This window comes from Diadema setosum, chromosome 20 (genome assembly GCF_964275005.1).
Source record: "Diadema setosum chromosome 20, eeDiaSeto1, whole genome shotgun sequence".
Taxonomy (NCBI): domain Eukaryota; kingdom Metazoa; phylum Echinodermata; class Echinoidea; order Diadematoida; family Diadematidae; genus Diadema; species Diadema setosum.
This window is the reverse complement of record NC_092704.1, coordinates 23,148,109-23,165,005: the sequence shown is the minus strand read 5'-3', so window position 1 is coordinate 23,165,005 and position 16,897 is coordinate 23,148,109. Positions and strand designations below refer to the sequence as shown.

The 16,897-nt window shown below is 36.6% G+C and overlaps 1 protein-coding gene across 1 annotated transcript; it reads right to left on the bottom strand.

The window, feature by feature from the left end:
- Positions 1–5,807: 5,807 nt before the first annotated feature.
- Positions 5,808–15,410, bottom strand: LOC140243927 (ASNSD1 upstream open reading frame protein-like). Its single transcript, XM_072323597.1, has 5 exons — positions 15,285–15,410; positions 12,394–12,447; positions 10,122–10,197; positions 8,300–8,387; positions 5,808–7,649 (listed from the first exon to the last, which is right to left on the bottom strand). The coding sequence occupies exons 1-4, from the start codon at positions 15,336–15,338 to the stop codon at positions 8,305–8,307; spliced, it is 267 nt and encodes an 88-aa protein (XP_072179698.1). The 5' UTR covers positions 15,339–15,410; the 3' UTR covers positions 5,808–7,649; positions 8,300–8,304.
- Positions 15,411–16,897: the final 1,487 nt, after the last annotated feature.

Sequence of the window (16,897 nt, the reverse complement as noted above, 5' to 3'; positions counted from 1 at the left end):
AGCAATAATCATGGTGAAAGACTTGTAAGAATATAGCGAAAAGTGTTGAAAACTTCTCGATGAAAGTTTTAGCCAAATGCAGTGCTGCCAACACTGCGTGAGACATTTTAAATTTTACTTGGCAGGGTGAAACAGGCAGCTAAAACAAAATTTTACACAATGATTTGAATGAAAAAGATGAAGCATACTTCCAACAGCTGAATCAAATATCTTGTTCGTTGGACAATGATATCTATTGCTTTAAAAGTATTCGTTTGAGTGTCAAAATAATTCTCTTTAATACTGGGTGTATTGGCAGGGATCTTTATGTTTTATTTTGAAATAACTTATTTTTAAATAACAAAGGCATTTATTTCAGCTGCTGCAGCATTTTGGATGGCTTATTTCTAAAGAATAAAGGCATTTGTATCAGCTAATGCAGCTGTTTGGAAAGTTCTGGGCTTTATTCTATTTATTCTATTCTGTATTTATTTGCTTTAGTACTACCTTAGCAGCTAAAATATTGCCTGAATCTTCAAATGTCTCCCGCAATGTTGACAACCCTGCAAATGCGATATAATCATAGTGTAAAACACGGTGGCCATCTTGGGGTGTATCATGACAGGCTGTATTTCAAAATATAGAAAAAAAAGAATACGAAAATATCTTTATGGAATGCAATATTAATTTCATCAGTCCCCTCCCCCCCCCCTTAAAAAAAAAAAAATCTTTTAAATGTCCAGCAAACATATCATACCCCACTGTTTTCAGTTTCTCTTACGCATCTTCGTTAAGATACAATTATAATGAATGAATGCTAAACTTACCTAATTTTGTCCAACCAGAAGTCCATGTCTTCGGAAGAGAGGGTGCATGTCTTCAGAAGAGAGGGTGCTTGTCTTCTTCACTATCTGATGAACAGAAAGAGAAAAAAAATTGTTTTCAACATTTTTTCATGCTTTTCTACATACAATGGAGACCAAAATTAGATAATATTGTATTGAATTTTAAATTAGAATATGATGGGGTTGGGTGTTCAAAGGCTTAACAAAAGTAAACTGTCTATTTTTTTATTTTCAATTTTGCTAAAATTCTGCATTAGATGATAGAAAATATCATGAATATAATTTTGGAATAACATAAGCAATAATTCTCAAGAGATTCATAAAATAATCAATGCCATCTTTTTGAAATTGAAATTCTAAAATCGTCTGCTCGGATACCCAACCTGTCCGGACGCTCAAGAAATGTGATAAAGTGATAAGCAATAATCATGGGGAAAGAGTTGTAAGAATATAGAAAAAAAAGTGTTAAAACTTCTCAATAAAGGTTTTAGCCAAATGCAATAAAATCGTAGTGTGAAACACGGTGGCCATCTTGGGGTGTATCATGACAGGCTGTATTTCACACAAGCCCTGTCACAATTACTACAAAGAATACAAAAATATCTTTATGCAATGCAATATTAGATTCATCAACCCCCTTCCCCCCCCCCCCAATTTCAAGAAAATATATCATACCCAACTGTTCTCAGTTTCTCTTATACATGCATCTTCTTTAAGATACCATTATGATGAATGAATGCTAAACTTACCTAATTTTGTCCAACCAGAAGTCCATGTCTTCGGAAGAGAGAGTGCATGTCTTCGGAAGAGAGGGTGCATGTCTTCGGAAGAGAGAGTGTATGTCTTCTTCACTATCTGATGAACAGAAAGAGAGAAAAAAAATGTTCACAAACTTTTTAAGCTTTTCTGAAATGGAGACCAAATTGGGTATCATTGCATTAATAGTATGGGGGTTGGGTGTCCAGAGGCTTAACGAAAATAAATTGTCTAGTTTTTATTTTCAATTTTTGCCAAAATGATACTAGCAATAATTCTCAACAAATTCATAAAACAATCAATGCCATCTTGTTGAAATTAAAATACTAAAACTGTCTGTTCGGATACCCAACCTGTCCAGACACTCAAGAACTAGGTATAGTCTACCCTGTATTCTAGAAAGAGAATTGAAATTTCTAGTGTTGCCAACTTGAGGAGGAATAGCAATTGCTTTTGCTGCAACACCATTCCTGTCCTAAATGGATTAGAGTATGTTCATTTTCTACTTTTTTTTATATTTATAAACCAAAAGAATGACATTCAAATACACTGTGCATTGATCTTAAATTTTTTTTATGTATTAACTCCATTGCTTTTTCAGTCCAGGTCTACATTATGGTCCTGATGTAGGTCTAGACTAAGTATAGATCTACATGTTTTTGATTACACCACATTTGTTCTATAAAGGAGACAATAATAGTTGTATTCTAGTGAATCCTTTATTGAATTCACAATTTCAGTGAAATCTATGATATCATTTTATTCCCGGACCCTATCCTGGCTTCGGCCTTATGTTAGATCACGAACTCGAGGCTAGGCTAGACTACCTAGGCTAGGGCCTAGATCTAATTGAAAGATCACAAAAATCTATGATGACTCAACATTTTAATTCTCTTCGAAATTACCAGTGGAGACTGCATGCATACAACTTCATTTGACTGTTAAACACTCTTCTGAATGATCATAGATCTATATTTGTATATAAATCTACGTGCAAACACCACTACTGTCACCCGACACAATTTTGACTGGATGGGACTGGTGAACAGTACACCTATTCAACATGGAAACTATTGCAAATACAAGCATTTATCCTGATAAAAAAACATTGTTTCATATCAACTACAGCATCAAAATATCATTTTCTACATGAATTAATGCTAAACTTAGCAGAGACTTACCTGAGTAGACTGCCAAGAGATGTCAATAGATGAACAAAACTTTTCACCAACCAGAATGAAGCAGCTGCCCATGTCTCCACAACAGAGGGCGCATGTCTTATTCACTTTTGTGATTCTGAAGAAATTGTTATTACTCTCTTTCAAGTGTTATAACTTTTTGATAAAAAATGTAATAATCACCAACTTTTCACAATCTATTCAGCATACTTCAAGATATTTTTTTGATTTATTTGATGACATTTAGTTGAATAATGATCATTTTACAGAATGTTGCATCTCATGGTAAATCTGCAATTTTCAGAAAAAATGTAAAACGAATAGGTTTTCCTCCCATTATCAATAGAAATGTAAATTTAAAAAAAAATCTAAATTGGTTCCATATTATGCTAAGAATTTAATTTTCTTTAAATTCATACCTCATACATGTTAAAAACATGTTTTACAAGAAAGTTATAAGCTATTTTGTACACAGGTGTTAAAATTTTGGCGGCCATATTGGAATCCAAAATGGCGGCCGCCAGAGGGCGCTATTTTTTTGGATCCATTTTTTTTTATGATCCCTAAGTATCATAGATACGATGTGCAAAGTTTCACGCTTTCTTCAAAAAGTGAACGATTTGGGTGTATTTTGGGTCTTAGCCGCTCTACTAAGAGTAATAAAATGTTATGTAAAAGATTATTTAAACCAGATGATGGAATATGAACAGTACACTATGAGAATAAACAGGTGTAGCTCTGCAATGGGTATATTCAAAGCAAGTATATGAGGGTTTGTTTGTTTGTTTGTTTGTTTTTTGTATCATCCAGAAGTGTAGCATACCAAAAGACTGTCTTTGCCTGTAAGATTTTGATAGCAACTATTTTTAAAGGATTCCTTGGGTTTTAACATTGAAGCCCGTGCAAGACAATGTTTAAAAACAGTAACCATGTGTTTTGTTTGTTGATCTTTTTTTTTATTTCCTGATGTGTAGCCATTTGAGACTAATATCTTATTTCATATGTTTAATATGCTTGGAAATGTCAGAAATGTGACACATCTCAACAAGATATTTTTAAGACTTTTCATTTCCCTGTTTGTGCGTATCATCATGTTTAGTAATGATAATGTGGGTTTATGGTTTCACTGTTTTTGCTAGTCCTAACAAAGTCCAAATGTTCTGGATAATGCAGATAATTTTTCAGACATAAAAATGTCTTCACTGTTGTATTGCAACAACTCTTGTACGAGGTAAAGATTACTGTATACGCTGGTATTTTCGCGAATGAGGAGGTCACAGACATTTTCGCAAGATGTTGTTTTCGCGTTTTGACACAGAGGTCTTCATACGTGCACAATCACTTAAGCGCATGGTGACATTTTCGCATGTTGTTCAATTCGCAGTGCACCTGTGATTCGCAAAATTCGCGAAAATTAAACCCTCACGAAAATAACAGCTTATACAGTACTTTTTTTTTTTTTAATCTGCTATCCTCTGAACTTAGAACTGCATTCTGTTTTACATGTATTTCAAATGTACCAATCTTATCAGAGTAGTTTGTATAAAATCCAATGTGTCCTTTGTGATCATGATAATCACATGTTCAGTGTTTTTTAATACCTCCCATTTTATACATGTATATTGTATATTTGACTTTATACACCACCTAAAAAGAATCTAGCTATCCGATTGGTCGATTACCCATCACGTGACATTTAGTTAAAAGTTCCATCGCCTGCTGTGACTGTCAGCCATGCAGTTTTGTTTGAGCTAAAATGGATAGCACATGGCTGACATCACCCATTTCCATTGACTCCCGTGTTAAACTCACAATTGAACTCACAAAAGACAGAATTTGATAGGATCTATGAATACTAGCTAGTACTTCGGCTTTCAATGTGCATAGAAGCGTACATGTACACATCACACGTTCATAACCGGAAGTTTATATCCCAAGAATTAAAGGTAAAAAAAGTTAGAGCACCACACGCATTCAGATTCGGAGAGCTATATGCGATAGGGAGAATTCATGTGTCACATGTGCACTCAGTTTCCCCCTACACGACGTATGTGCAACAAAATTTTGTCCATTCAGCCCATTAGTGATACCATATACAGGAAGAAGTGAATTGCGAGATTAATTGTTGTTTACTTTCTACTTTAGCAAAGGGGATTTTGTCCCTTTTGATCAGTTGTGTACTTACTGGGTATATATCAATACCGCATGTTATCAAAGTTTAAAACATGATGCATGCCTACAAAATGTACATTACAATCCTGTACCTCTTATGTCAGTTTTGAAACTCAGCTGTTGATTGGGCGAAGGACCATGCTTTTGAAGGCATGATTGCTGTGCGTGCTTGTAACTTTGCGCCAATGTGCTTTTGCATACTGTAAAATTGGAAATTTTCGTGTGACTAATTCTTCACACTTGGCCCGGTAAGAAGAGTTTCGCGTGTTTTTAATTCCGCGGAATCAAGACAGAACATACTGGAACATATGGCAAGCAAAAATGTTCCGAATATTTTCATGCTTTTATTTTTGCGCTAGTTTCTGGTTGTGCGAAATGCACAAAAAGTTTAACACCGTGAAAATTTCCACTTTTACAGTACAACACAGACAATTTTTATGTACTGTACCCTCATCTCTGTGATTCAGTCTCGTACAACGGTAGTCCATACATTGCATGCATATATCCATCGTACATATTTCTGGCTAGTGCACCGTAGACATGTCTACAGCTCACTGTATTGACTCTTAGATTGCTCTGTACATTCGTGGTAGTTGAAATCTGTCATGAATGTGAAGAAATTTTATTTTTCGATTCTCAGTACTGCCCTTCAGATGCATTTCATGTCAAAATGTATTTTGTATAATTTGCTAGAATGTGGAATAAAATTCTATTTTACAATTACTCCCTCTGTGACTGACTCGACTATTCACTACACTGTGTCATTCATTACAATCGTACATGTAGGTAAACTTGACTGGAGACACATTAGCATTATTATTTACCATAGGTAGAGTACCTCAGTCAGCAAACATTTGATATGTCATGTCTTGTGACGTTTTATTTCAAACATTGCATCTATCAAAATTATAACACACAAAAGTAATATGTAATATGGAGGTAATGCTTCACAGTAATGTTATTCATCACCTTAGGATCATAATGTTGATATGCATGAACTTTTAGAATTTCTTTTTTTTTGTGCAATCCTTGACAGTCGACACATGAGACCACACTCACATTCTGCACCATGTTGTATATCAAGGATGCAGATTAGTCTTCAAACATCCTACCACCCTTTTCACATTACAACCTAGGTTTTGAGTGATAATCGTGACTGACAACCTTTTTTTTGGACATTTTGGAACCATTACGGCATGAAAGGAGGGGGGGGGGGGGATGAAATTCTTTATAATGGAGTGCAAGAAAGATCTATGGCCCACTACAGAAAGATGCCATGGCCAAGCTCTTTTTATAGCACAATGGGTGACCATCCCAGCAGGAAAGAAACCATCTACTGCAGGAGGGCTAAAATGAGGCTTGGGTCTTGCCAACAATGGCTGGAATAAGACCAAGCTGAGTTCTCATTCTTGTAATGCAGCAAAGGCATTATAACGTGTAATGTGACATTTTTTAAATGTTGCAAAGGCAAGCACGAAATCGACCTTAAAATCCCCATGTGGAGTTGATGGGTGATGTGCAGACAAGGACAGATAAGCTGGAATCCCTTATCACATAAGTGGTCAAAGCTTTACCAGCAGCCGCTGACCATGTTGCTGCTAAACCTGCCAGGGGTGATGAGACTGACTGTCCTACCACTGATGATGGGTACCAGGGAGAGAAGGTCACTTGGAAGAATTCATGTCATTTTCACTTTATTTTATCTGTTTTTCATTTCCAACACAAATGCAATTACACATACAGTAAAATTCTGATAAATGAGCTCCATATTGAATAGAAATGCTTAAAAGAGAATTGTCAATAAACATTTTATGGCAAAATGTCCGGAAAAGCTGAGAGAAAAAAAAAAAGAAGATATACATTGTACTATTTGATGGTAATGTTTAGATCATGGAAGAGAGAATATAATCTCTTAAGTAGAAAACAAAGTCTTATGAAGAATAGAGGTTCAATACACAAGACAACTGATGCTCATTAAACTTTACACATGAAAAAGATACGGACAGATATCTAATGTGAGGAAAACATTGTCCTTAGATCAACACTGGCAGATTAAAGGTTCTAAAACAGGTGTACGGCCAGCTGTACGGCATACGCAATATGAAATATACTGTACCAGTAGTTGAAAGTGAAACTACTGGCACAAGTGGCTTGGCAGCTAAACTGCAAGTTGCCCATATAAATCTGAAGAGGCCAATACATGCACTGTAGTGGGAGCGCTGTGACATATGTAGTGGATAAGACTCTTGACGTTTAAACAGAGTACCGAGTTTGAGCAATGCGGAGTGCTTTAGATATGTCCTTGGATGAGATGTTTTCACCCCAGGTGTATAAAGGGGTACCTGGCAATGCTTAGGGTAATGATAATGGCAGGGCCCTCTGGTAGAGCAGTGGCAACACTGAAGAGGCTACCCTTGGTAAACAAGACCATCATATTATATCAAAATTGTCAGAAGATATCAAGTGTCCATTTCAGGTCGATGGGAAGGTGACAGAGATCCATCGCTAATGCACTCATTTCCCCCGAGAGTTCAAGCAGGTGTAAACGCAGAAGTCTCATCACAGTGAAACCAGCAAGGAGGCAGACAGGTAGAAGGATTGCCTTAATTAGCTTCCTCCTGGTGGAATCTCCTCAGCGCTGCAGCACTGGACAGATGGCTGGCGCAGACATGATGTGGAGAAGTTGATCATCTCAAGTCCATTCTTGACATCATGATTTCTAGAGACAATAATAAATATGAATAAAAGAAAAGAGATAATGAAAAAGTTCAAGTGATGTTCATTTCACAAAGTATCTTTACAAGCAGTGGCCAATAATTGTGAACTCTTTCAACTTCCCATATAGACAATTGCTTGGGCATTCTTTTTTTTTTAAAGGTACTGTTTACCATCGGGAGAAGTGATTTTAAAAATATGTTTGAGATATCACAATTGATGCAAATTGTGTAGGTCGATATGTACCACAAAACATCCTACCATGTAATTTGCCATAAAGCCTAAAATATAAGGAGATATCACTATTTTTCTCAATAAACCATAACTCCAGATGGTTTGTAGTCTAGACACATTTTATTGTAACTATGTAGTAGTAGCAGAAGTAGTAAAAGTAGTAGTAGAAGTAGTAATAGTTAGTAGTACAGTTGTAGCTGGAGTAGGAATAATAACACATGTAATGTTCATCTCTTATGATTGATCCATTATAATTTATTGATCCATCCATTGAATGATTACCAATAGGGACTAGATGTGTACTTTGCGAGCATTTGTACATGATTGCGAAGGTCAGGTCATATCAGTACTGATCGGTATTGACATCAATGAAGATAAATATATTTTGATATTTTCAACAAAAATACATATTATTGTCACCTGTCTCATTGACTGGCTCCAGAAGATGATTGATGTGTACTTCTCTGCCTCAAAGCGGTCTTCTCCCTTTCCAGTTTCTCTATCTTTTCTGCAGATATGGAATAAATGATTGAAAAAATACAACTCTCAAAAGAGTCCCCACAAATGAACATGTCATTATCATGTAAAAGATCTTGGAGTAAATTATGGCAAGAAGTTAGATTTTACTCATCATGTGGATACAATTTGTACTGCAGCGAATCGTAGGATTGGAATTATCAATTGCACATTTTCTACTTTTAATGAGAAAGGATTTATTCAACTGTACAAGTCTATTGTTAGACCGACATTAGAAAATTGTTTATCAGTGTGGCATCCTCATTGGAAGAAGAATGTTGTAAAAGTAGAGAATGTACAGCGTCGAGCTACTAGAATGATACGTCCACTCAGACCTTTGAGTTATGAAGCAAGACTTAAACACTTGAAATTGCCTTCATTGGCATATAGACGGCATAGAGCCGATATGATACAGATTTTTAAGATTGTGAATGAGATTGATGATATGAAGTTCTCAGATTTTTTTGAGTTCTCAGTTGGAGGAAGGACGCGTGGTCATAAATTTAAGATACTGAAGAAACATGTAAAGTCCAAAGTGAGACAGTGCTCTTTCTCTCAAAGAGTTATTAGTGAGTGGAATAAGTTACCATCATTTGTAGTTGACAGCCCATCCGTGAATAGTTTCAAGTCTAACCTAGAAGAGGTTCTGGAGTCAAGACAAGAACAAATACAACCCCGATGGGATATTTTTTGTCCATGTTATACTGCACAGCGCCTAACAAAAAGTTATTAATGTCCTGTAATGACGACACCGAGGGGCAAATAGGTTAAGTCTAACTTTACGCCCACATCCAAGGTATGCTATCCAAGGTATGTTATTAAAAAACATTCAAGCAGAGAGAGGAAGAAAGGAACTGTTAAATATTTAACCCTTCATCCCACTTTCAAAGCATGAAGTGTCTTGAGCAAGTTTACAATATCATGACCCTAAAATCTGGAATATTTTGATGAAAGACCTGCAGAATTGCCCTATTGATGTTTAGAAATTTTCAGAAAGAAATTTTTAGAGAAACTTTTCTCTGTGACTAATAATTACATCTTGTTTCATATGCATCTACTGATTAAATCTTACTTTTGGATATCTGTTACAAATTTTGTTCAGCTGTAGCATGTCAGACTACCAGCAAATCATTTTTTCTTTCTCTTCTTCAATTCATTGTCAAGTCATGTAATACATGTAGGCCATTCTTTGATTCATGTACATTGTGCATTTGTTTGTTTTTGTTGTTTGGGCTTTTATTAAGCAATGTATATTACACAGTGCATGTACTCCACAGGGGAATGAGCTTTAACCTTTCTGTCCTTCCCACATCCACTACTGGTACAATGTACTCTTATCATGATCTTTTTAAAGTGTTTTGTGAGTATCCCAAAGCTTGTTCCACTGTGTATGTGAACTGTCCTTGGTTTTGTAAAGTGTTGTTGTTGTTGTCTCTGTGTATGGTATCTTATCATTGTACATAATACCTCAATGTGAAATTTAAAAAAAAATGTACCAAACTACTGTAAAACAAAGAATGTTCGCGTGTATTTTAATTTTGTGACTTTCGGAAGTGCCACGATTCCTGAAATTAAATTACACTAGAAAGCTCTTGTCTACATTATACGCATTGAATGTTAGAGGCAACTCGCAAAAATTTCATGCGGCGAATAAGGCCATCGGCTCCAATTCGCGAAAATTTCATGCCACGAAAATGTCATGTTTTACAGTAAACTGAACTCTTACTTCTGCACTCATCTTGACAGCGTCCTCTGGAGGCCAGGAAGAAGACTTGGCTGTTTGGCTGCTGCTGATAAACAGTCTGGATGGGAAAATTAACAGCAAAATATGAGATAAGTGTGTGTGTGGGGGGGGGGGGGGGGAGGAGCAATTTAATCATGCACAGCACAATCAATCAACAAAGCAGGGTGGTCTGAGGAAAGATAAAGTAGAACAAACTTACTGTTAGATGAACACTTTGGATAAACTCTTGAGGTATGAGCAGTTTTTATGACAAGAAGATAACTGCAATATTGAGAAGCTTTGCATTATGCATTTAAAAAAATGACTGGAGGAATTCAAATGACTTTAGGTAAAGTTGTGACAAGTGGAAAGTAAAACCAATTTTTCATATCATGACAGAGCGTAAAATGTCAAATTTCAAGATTTGTAACTTGCAAGTCACTACCTGAACTTTATTAATCAGTTCACAAAATTCCAGAATGGTTCATGGAAAAAGTTGCATACTGTTCATGGAAGAGAGTTAATAACCCAAACCCGAAGAGAAATGTGGATGGAGTGAAAGCAGCAACAATAGTACAGCCCATCAGTGAAAGTTTAAGGCAAATCGGGCAATCGATGCAAAAGTTATGAATTTTAAAAGTTTTGGTGTTGGAACCACTGAATAAGGAGACTACTTGAGTTTATGACATCATGTGTGGACAACAATATAAACTTGTAGAGAAAATATAAAGAAAATTCAACTTGCTTTTACTTTTCTAGCATAATCAAAGAGCACTTGACAAACTGCTTTTAGAAAGCAGGGGGTATAATTGCTACCCTTAACACATGTCAGTATCAAGTTGATGGAATGTGTAATTTTCATGTAAAATAAATTTTTGTGGAATTCTCTTTATATTTATGCCTCTGCCACGAAGTGGTGCCGGAGGCATTATGTTTTCGGGTTGTCCGTCCGTCTGTCCATCCGTAATGAATTTTGTGGACAGGGTAACTATCAAAACCTTTTGAGGTATCCTAATGAAACTTGGCATGTATGTGTATTAGGGGGTGAAGTTGAGCCTGTCAACTTTTGGGTGCACAAGCTCAAGGTCAAAGGTCTAAAAGTCAAGGTCAAATACATAAAATTTCACTATTTCCATCATATCTATGCAATGCCTGAAGATATTTTCTTGAAACTTAGTGTATGCATGTATTACCCGATGAAGATTCTCTGGTGAAAGTTTGAGTCATGAGGTCAAAGGTCAAAGGTCAAAGGTCAAAAGGACAAGTAGAAATATTAAAACTTCACCTTTTTTCTGTACCTTGGAAATTGTTCAAGGTATCTTCATGGAACATACATGTAGTATATACACATGTACTGACTGGCAGTGATTATCTAGCGAATTTAGGGTTCATGGGGTCAAACGTCAAGGGCAACACTTAAAAATTTTACTATTTCCCTCATATTTATGCAATGCCAGCAGGATTATTTTTTTGTAACACTTGGTGTATGCATGTATAACCTAATAGAGATTCTCTGGAAAGTTTTTTTTTTCTTTTGTTTTTGCCTCAAAGGTCAAAAGGTCAAAGATCAAGTGAAAGTGCTGAACTAAGTTTTTCCTCCATATCTCGGAAGTGGCTCAAGTTATCTTGAAACGTACTACATATTTATGCATGTTCTGCCTGACAGTGATTATCTTATGAATCTTAGGGTCAAAGGCCAGATGAAAATGGTAACAATTTACTATTCAATACAGAAATTGCACTTTTTCTCCATACCATGAAAATTACTCAATGCATAAACGTATGAATGGGTCAAAGTCAAGTTAAAGTCCTTAAATCCCAAATACATGCTCTCCTATTCATCCAATTAAACCTAGGTCAAGGAAGGTGAACATTCAACACATTTGTGACAAACTTGTCATTTTAATATTTTGCCAATTTTGTGAAAATGTTATCACACATTGTCCACATGTACTATCTAGATCTATTAGGAGAATCATGCATTATGGCGGAGGCATACCAGTCGCCATAGCGACATTTCTAGTTTCTATATATTATTGTTCACACATGACATCATGAACTCTAGTAGTCTCCTTATCCAGTTATTACAACACCAAAACTTTTAAAATTCAAAACTTTTGCATCGATAGTCCGATTTTCATCAAACTTTCACTGATGTGTTCTACTAAATGTTGCTGCTTTCACTCAATCCACATTGCTCTTTGGGTTTTGGTTTCCTTTATTAAGCTGTCGTATACGTTTGTTCAAACATCTTACCAAAATAAAATCAACTTACTGCATTTTTCCTCAAAGTAGAGAGCTCATCCCGAAGTACCTGTAATTCTCGTATCTGAAATTTACAAATTACGGACATTGATGACTTTCAATAACAGTATCTTGAACAAACAAATTAATATTTTCACATCACTTCAAAGCCACCTGTATTTACTCAAAATTTTGTTCAAATACCACAAGCAAATCGCTAAGTTTCCAACATCAAGGTCTTGCACTCAGTCTTAATGAAGCCACTTTGACTTTCAAATTTTGTAAATATGACTGACTGTAAGTAGCCAAATCTATTTAAAAACATGTAAAAAAGAGCTATCCCTTTCATCATAATTACCTTAATATTCATGTTTCATGGGTGCCCTTGAATGATCTGATTAACCTGTTTAAGGCAAGTCCGGAATATACTTGAGCAGTACTCGGACAAATGTACACAATGTAGTCCTGAAACCTGTGTTGTACGTATAGCAAATTAGCTGCTTCTAGAAATGGGTTTAATAACAGTACCCACTTCATCCAGACTCTCACAACAGGTTAGGGTTAAGTCGAACATTTTGATTTTGCAATCAAATTTCCTGAAAGTAATCCCATGATATTCAGAGTGGTCCACGATGGGTTAGCAGCATGTCTCTACAACATGCTCAAATTCTTGTGCAACATCCTCAAAAACCGGCAACATGCTACGCAACATCCTCAAGAATTTGCAACAAGCTCAAAATAAAATGTATTCAAATATGTGCAAAACATTAGAAACATGAAACTACCTGGTACTTTATAAGACATTTGTGTGCAAAACATGAGAGAGAACATTGAATGTAAGCAACACACAGAGATAAGACGTGAAATATTGCACACTATGTGCTCGTGATATGCGCTCCGCGCACATACAATTTCTGCAATATTTTCAGATTCTGAGCTTGTAACATGCTCAAATTTCAAGATGGGGACCACCCCAATATTTCATGTGACTAAGCAAATGCTTGAACTACCTTCATTAAAATATATAAGAACGGTACAATAGAGTATACAGGATATCATAGACCATGTTTTTTCTCAAAGTTCCATACTCCCTCAATGCTTTTATACACATATGTAAGTCTAAGAATTTTCAGATTACGTACAGTAAACTCAACTGCAAGGACTGGAGTGACAGGCCATTGGTTTAAAGGCAACTAAGTATCAGCCATTTCACCTCCACACAGCATATATCGAGGGAGATCAGCCTGCGTATGAGGGGGATGGTAAAGCCCGACTTGTCAGTTAAACATTACGGTACCAAACAAGGAGAAGAAGAAGAAGAAGAGGAAGAAGAGGAGGAAGAAGAGGAAGAAGAGGAGGAAGAAGAAGAAGAAGTAAAAGCTGGCTGATAGCTGGTGAAGCTTTTTGCGCCCTGTGTGAAGACGTGATGACAATGTGATGACTCAGAGTGATGGCTGCTACTTCTTTGAAATTGTGGCTTTTCATAGAAAAACAATCCTTCTATGAGATTACTTCTTAAAAAGGGGGGAACTGCAGAATACCCCATCACACTATTCTATGCGTGTATGCTGTTTGGGACACCTAAACCAAACACTAAATAGATTCTACAGTACATGTAGATGAAGGGTCTACCAAGGTATGTAAATTTTATTTTTAGATCTAGAGTAAAACCCCCAATTTTTGGACACTTTAAAAGATTTTCTGTAAGATTTGTTCAACTCAAATAATACTCTACAAAATTAGATCTATAGAAATGTGTGTTACTACAATCTACCTAATTTTTTCCCAATATTGACTGTTAAATACATCATACAAGTTCACAGAACCCCAAATATTATCACCTTGTCAATTCCCAAAAATTCGGACAGCCTACTCCAAAATTTGGATATGCGCGCAATGTCAATATGCATACAAGACCGCTGAAAAATGAGCACGCGCTATACCTTATTGGCGCAAGGTTGCATCGGGGTATGCAGCGTCCGTTCATGTCCAAATTTTTTTGGGACTCTGCACTTGCATTCAGCCCCTGTACATTTATTCACTACATTGGCACGTACAGAGATTTTGTTTTTTCTTTTGTGTTTTTGAGGATACCATCACACTCTGAGCTTGCGATAAGCAAAAAATCTCGCAACAGAATGGCATAATTTTTCAATTTTTAGCACTTTTTCGGTGACCCCGATTCTTTACACGGGACCTAATTCGCGCGCTCTTTGGGAAAGTTGCAGCGATTCTGGGTTTTTGATGGCAAAATTTGGGATTTTAGATGGATTTTTGGAAGTGACTCAGGCACTTTCCTGTGTAGACAGAAAGATCCGTCTGTCCGGAGGACTCTTTTATATTTTGCTATTGACGCCAAGGGGATCCGTAAAGCCAGACGCAGTCTCCGCGGAACATTCCCGACGGACAGATACAGACCGATCTTTCGGTCAATTTCCTGTGGTGAACGAGTGTGCTAGTATGTGAAACGATGTGATATGCTTGTGTTGTGACAGTAGAATTTGCTAGCTTGTGATATTAAGTGATAAGTGTCCCTATTTTGGAGGCCGGCCGAATATATTGGGCCCTCGGCAGGGGGTTTTACTCTGGACTCTAGGTCTAGGCCTAACCCCGGGACGCTCGCAGTTAGGTCTAGGCCCTACTCCAATTTGCATGCACTGTGTGATTAGGGTAAAATGTTTATGTTATCTTAATGTTTATGATATGTATCATATATTCTTTACCTGGTCGAATAAATAATGATAACAACGAATAATAATAAAATCTCGCACCGATAGGGCCGGACAGTCACTCACACAAATATACATGCATGGGACTGAAGCGCACAACAGCATACGCACTCGTTAATTTCTTCGTCTCAATTGATTAGAATATCACTACAAGAAAAGGAAGAATAACCCAAATTTTGCACATCATGCTCACCTGTCTGTCAACATAAACTATTTCAGCAGGCTCGTATTCTACCGTCGCAGACATTTTGCCATGAAACGTGTGATTGATCGCTGTTCAGACCGTACCTTACACTACAGCAGCCACCAGACGTGCAGGCAAACATCGGCACTCTATCTAGCAGACGCGACCATGGACGCGCGCGACGCGACTTGGACTACACACGCTCTCTTGAATAGCGTGGTGTCCGATGTGTGGGTATGGCTGTTGGTGCTGTGGTCGAGTTGAATGCAGTCCCTACTCCAGTTTTTCCCGAACAAATTTTGTATACAGTCCACTACGGAACTTTTTTTTTCTCTCTCTTTCGTAGATATGGATGTAACATAGAGGCTATTTATCATATGAGACTATGTTTGTTTATCGATATGAAAATATCTGGGTGAGGGAGAATTGCAGATGTGTAGGTCAACCAGGGAGATTGGAGAAGGAGAAGAACCAAAATCTCTGATTTTATATAAAAGCACCCAAAATATGCTCCGGGGAGATCGAAGTATTAATAAGCATATAAGCGAATACCTCTATCTACTTGTATAATTTTGTATTGAATATAATATCACAAGTTTATCGCAGGTGTCGATAAATAGAATTGTTCTGATAAGACCACGGACTGTTGTTCATCCCAAATCACAATGCACTAAATTTAGCGAGCACGCAGTTCGCTGCATGCACTTGCTATATTTCACAGGACACGCGAAGCAAATAATTAGACAAAAATTACTTCTGTCACTGTATATAATGCTACTATTAACACACAGAAATACAAATTTGCCAATCAATTTCGAAAGATCTAACATTCAAGTGCTAAACCTGGCGAAACAATGCTGCGCTGGAACCCGCAAAATTAATCAACGTTACGCCTGAACTTTTTGTGATGTACAGGTATGATACTGTGATTAAGAGGGGCGTTAATAACAAGGAAATTTAATCGAATTTAATCTTCCTTTCAATATTACTACCAAGCTCCATGCAGGGTTTCAACATTTCCTCTGAAATACGGCTTGAGATTGTTGAAATTGATAACTTTGATCGCCATATCCAAATATCATGTTTAAGAGTCGTTTTGAGCATGAACATCAAAGTCGACAGTGGACACAAAATGATTTAAAGCCTTAAAAATAGAACAACACTTCTCTAACACCTCCCTCCGTCGATTTGATATCCACAAAATATGGACAGGTTCATAAGCACAACATAGATTTTATGACAAAACATATATAATGGCTCATCAAACATGATCTATAGATTAATCAAATCACACTAAGGCGCATGCATGCAGATACAACGTTCACCGGAAGACTGCTCTAGAAATTAATCACTCTATGAATCTTTGCTGAAAAAAAAAGGGAAAAGGAAAAAGGCGTTATGTTTCTCACTTTGAACAGAGAATACTTTTTTCTGTCAAGTTTCAACAAATGATGTCTGGTTTTCCTCTATCCTTTCAGCTTCATTGTCTATCAAGGGGTGGCCATTATGGGGCCTGGCTATATGCTCTAGAACTGACTTTATGACAATATTAATAGCTACTTTTTATATAGCGCATTTCACACTTTGTTAAGTATCTAAATGCGTTTTACAGACTATTACTA

What these genes read in the sequence shown, in the direction of transcription:
- LOC140243927 (XM_072323597.1), bottom strand. Translation starts at nt 15,338, where the DNA reads ATGTCTGCGACGGTAGAATACGAGCCTGCTGAAATAGTTTATGTTGAC. An exon ending in TAGTTTATGTTGACAGACAG is followed by an intron (nt 12,448 to 15,284) that starts GTGAGCATGATG and finishes TGTAAATTTCAG; the next exon opens with ATACGAGAATTACAGGTACT. An exon ending in CTACTTTGAGGAAAAATGCA is followed by an intron (nt 10,198 to 12,393) that starts GTAAGTTGATTT and finishes TTTCCCATCCAG; the next exon opens with ACTGTTTATCAGCAGCAGCC.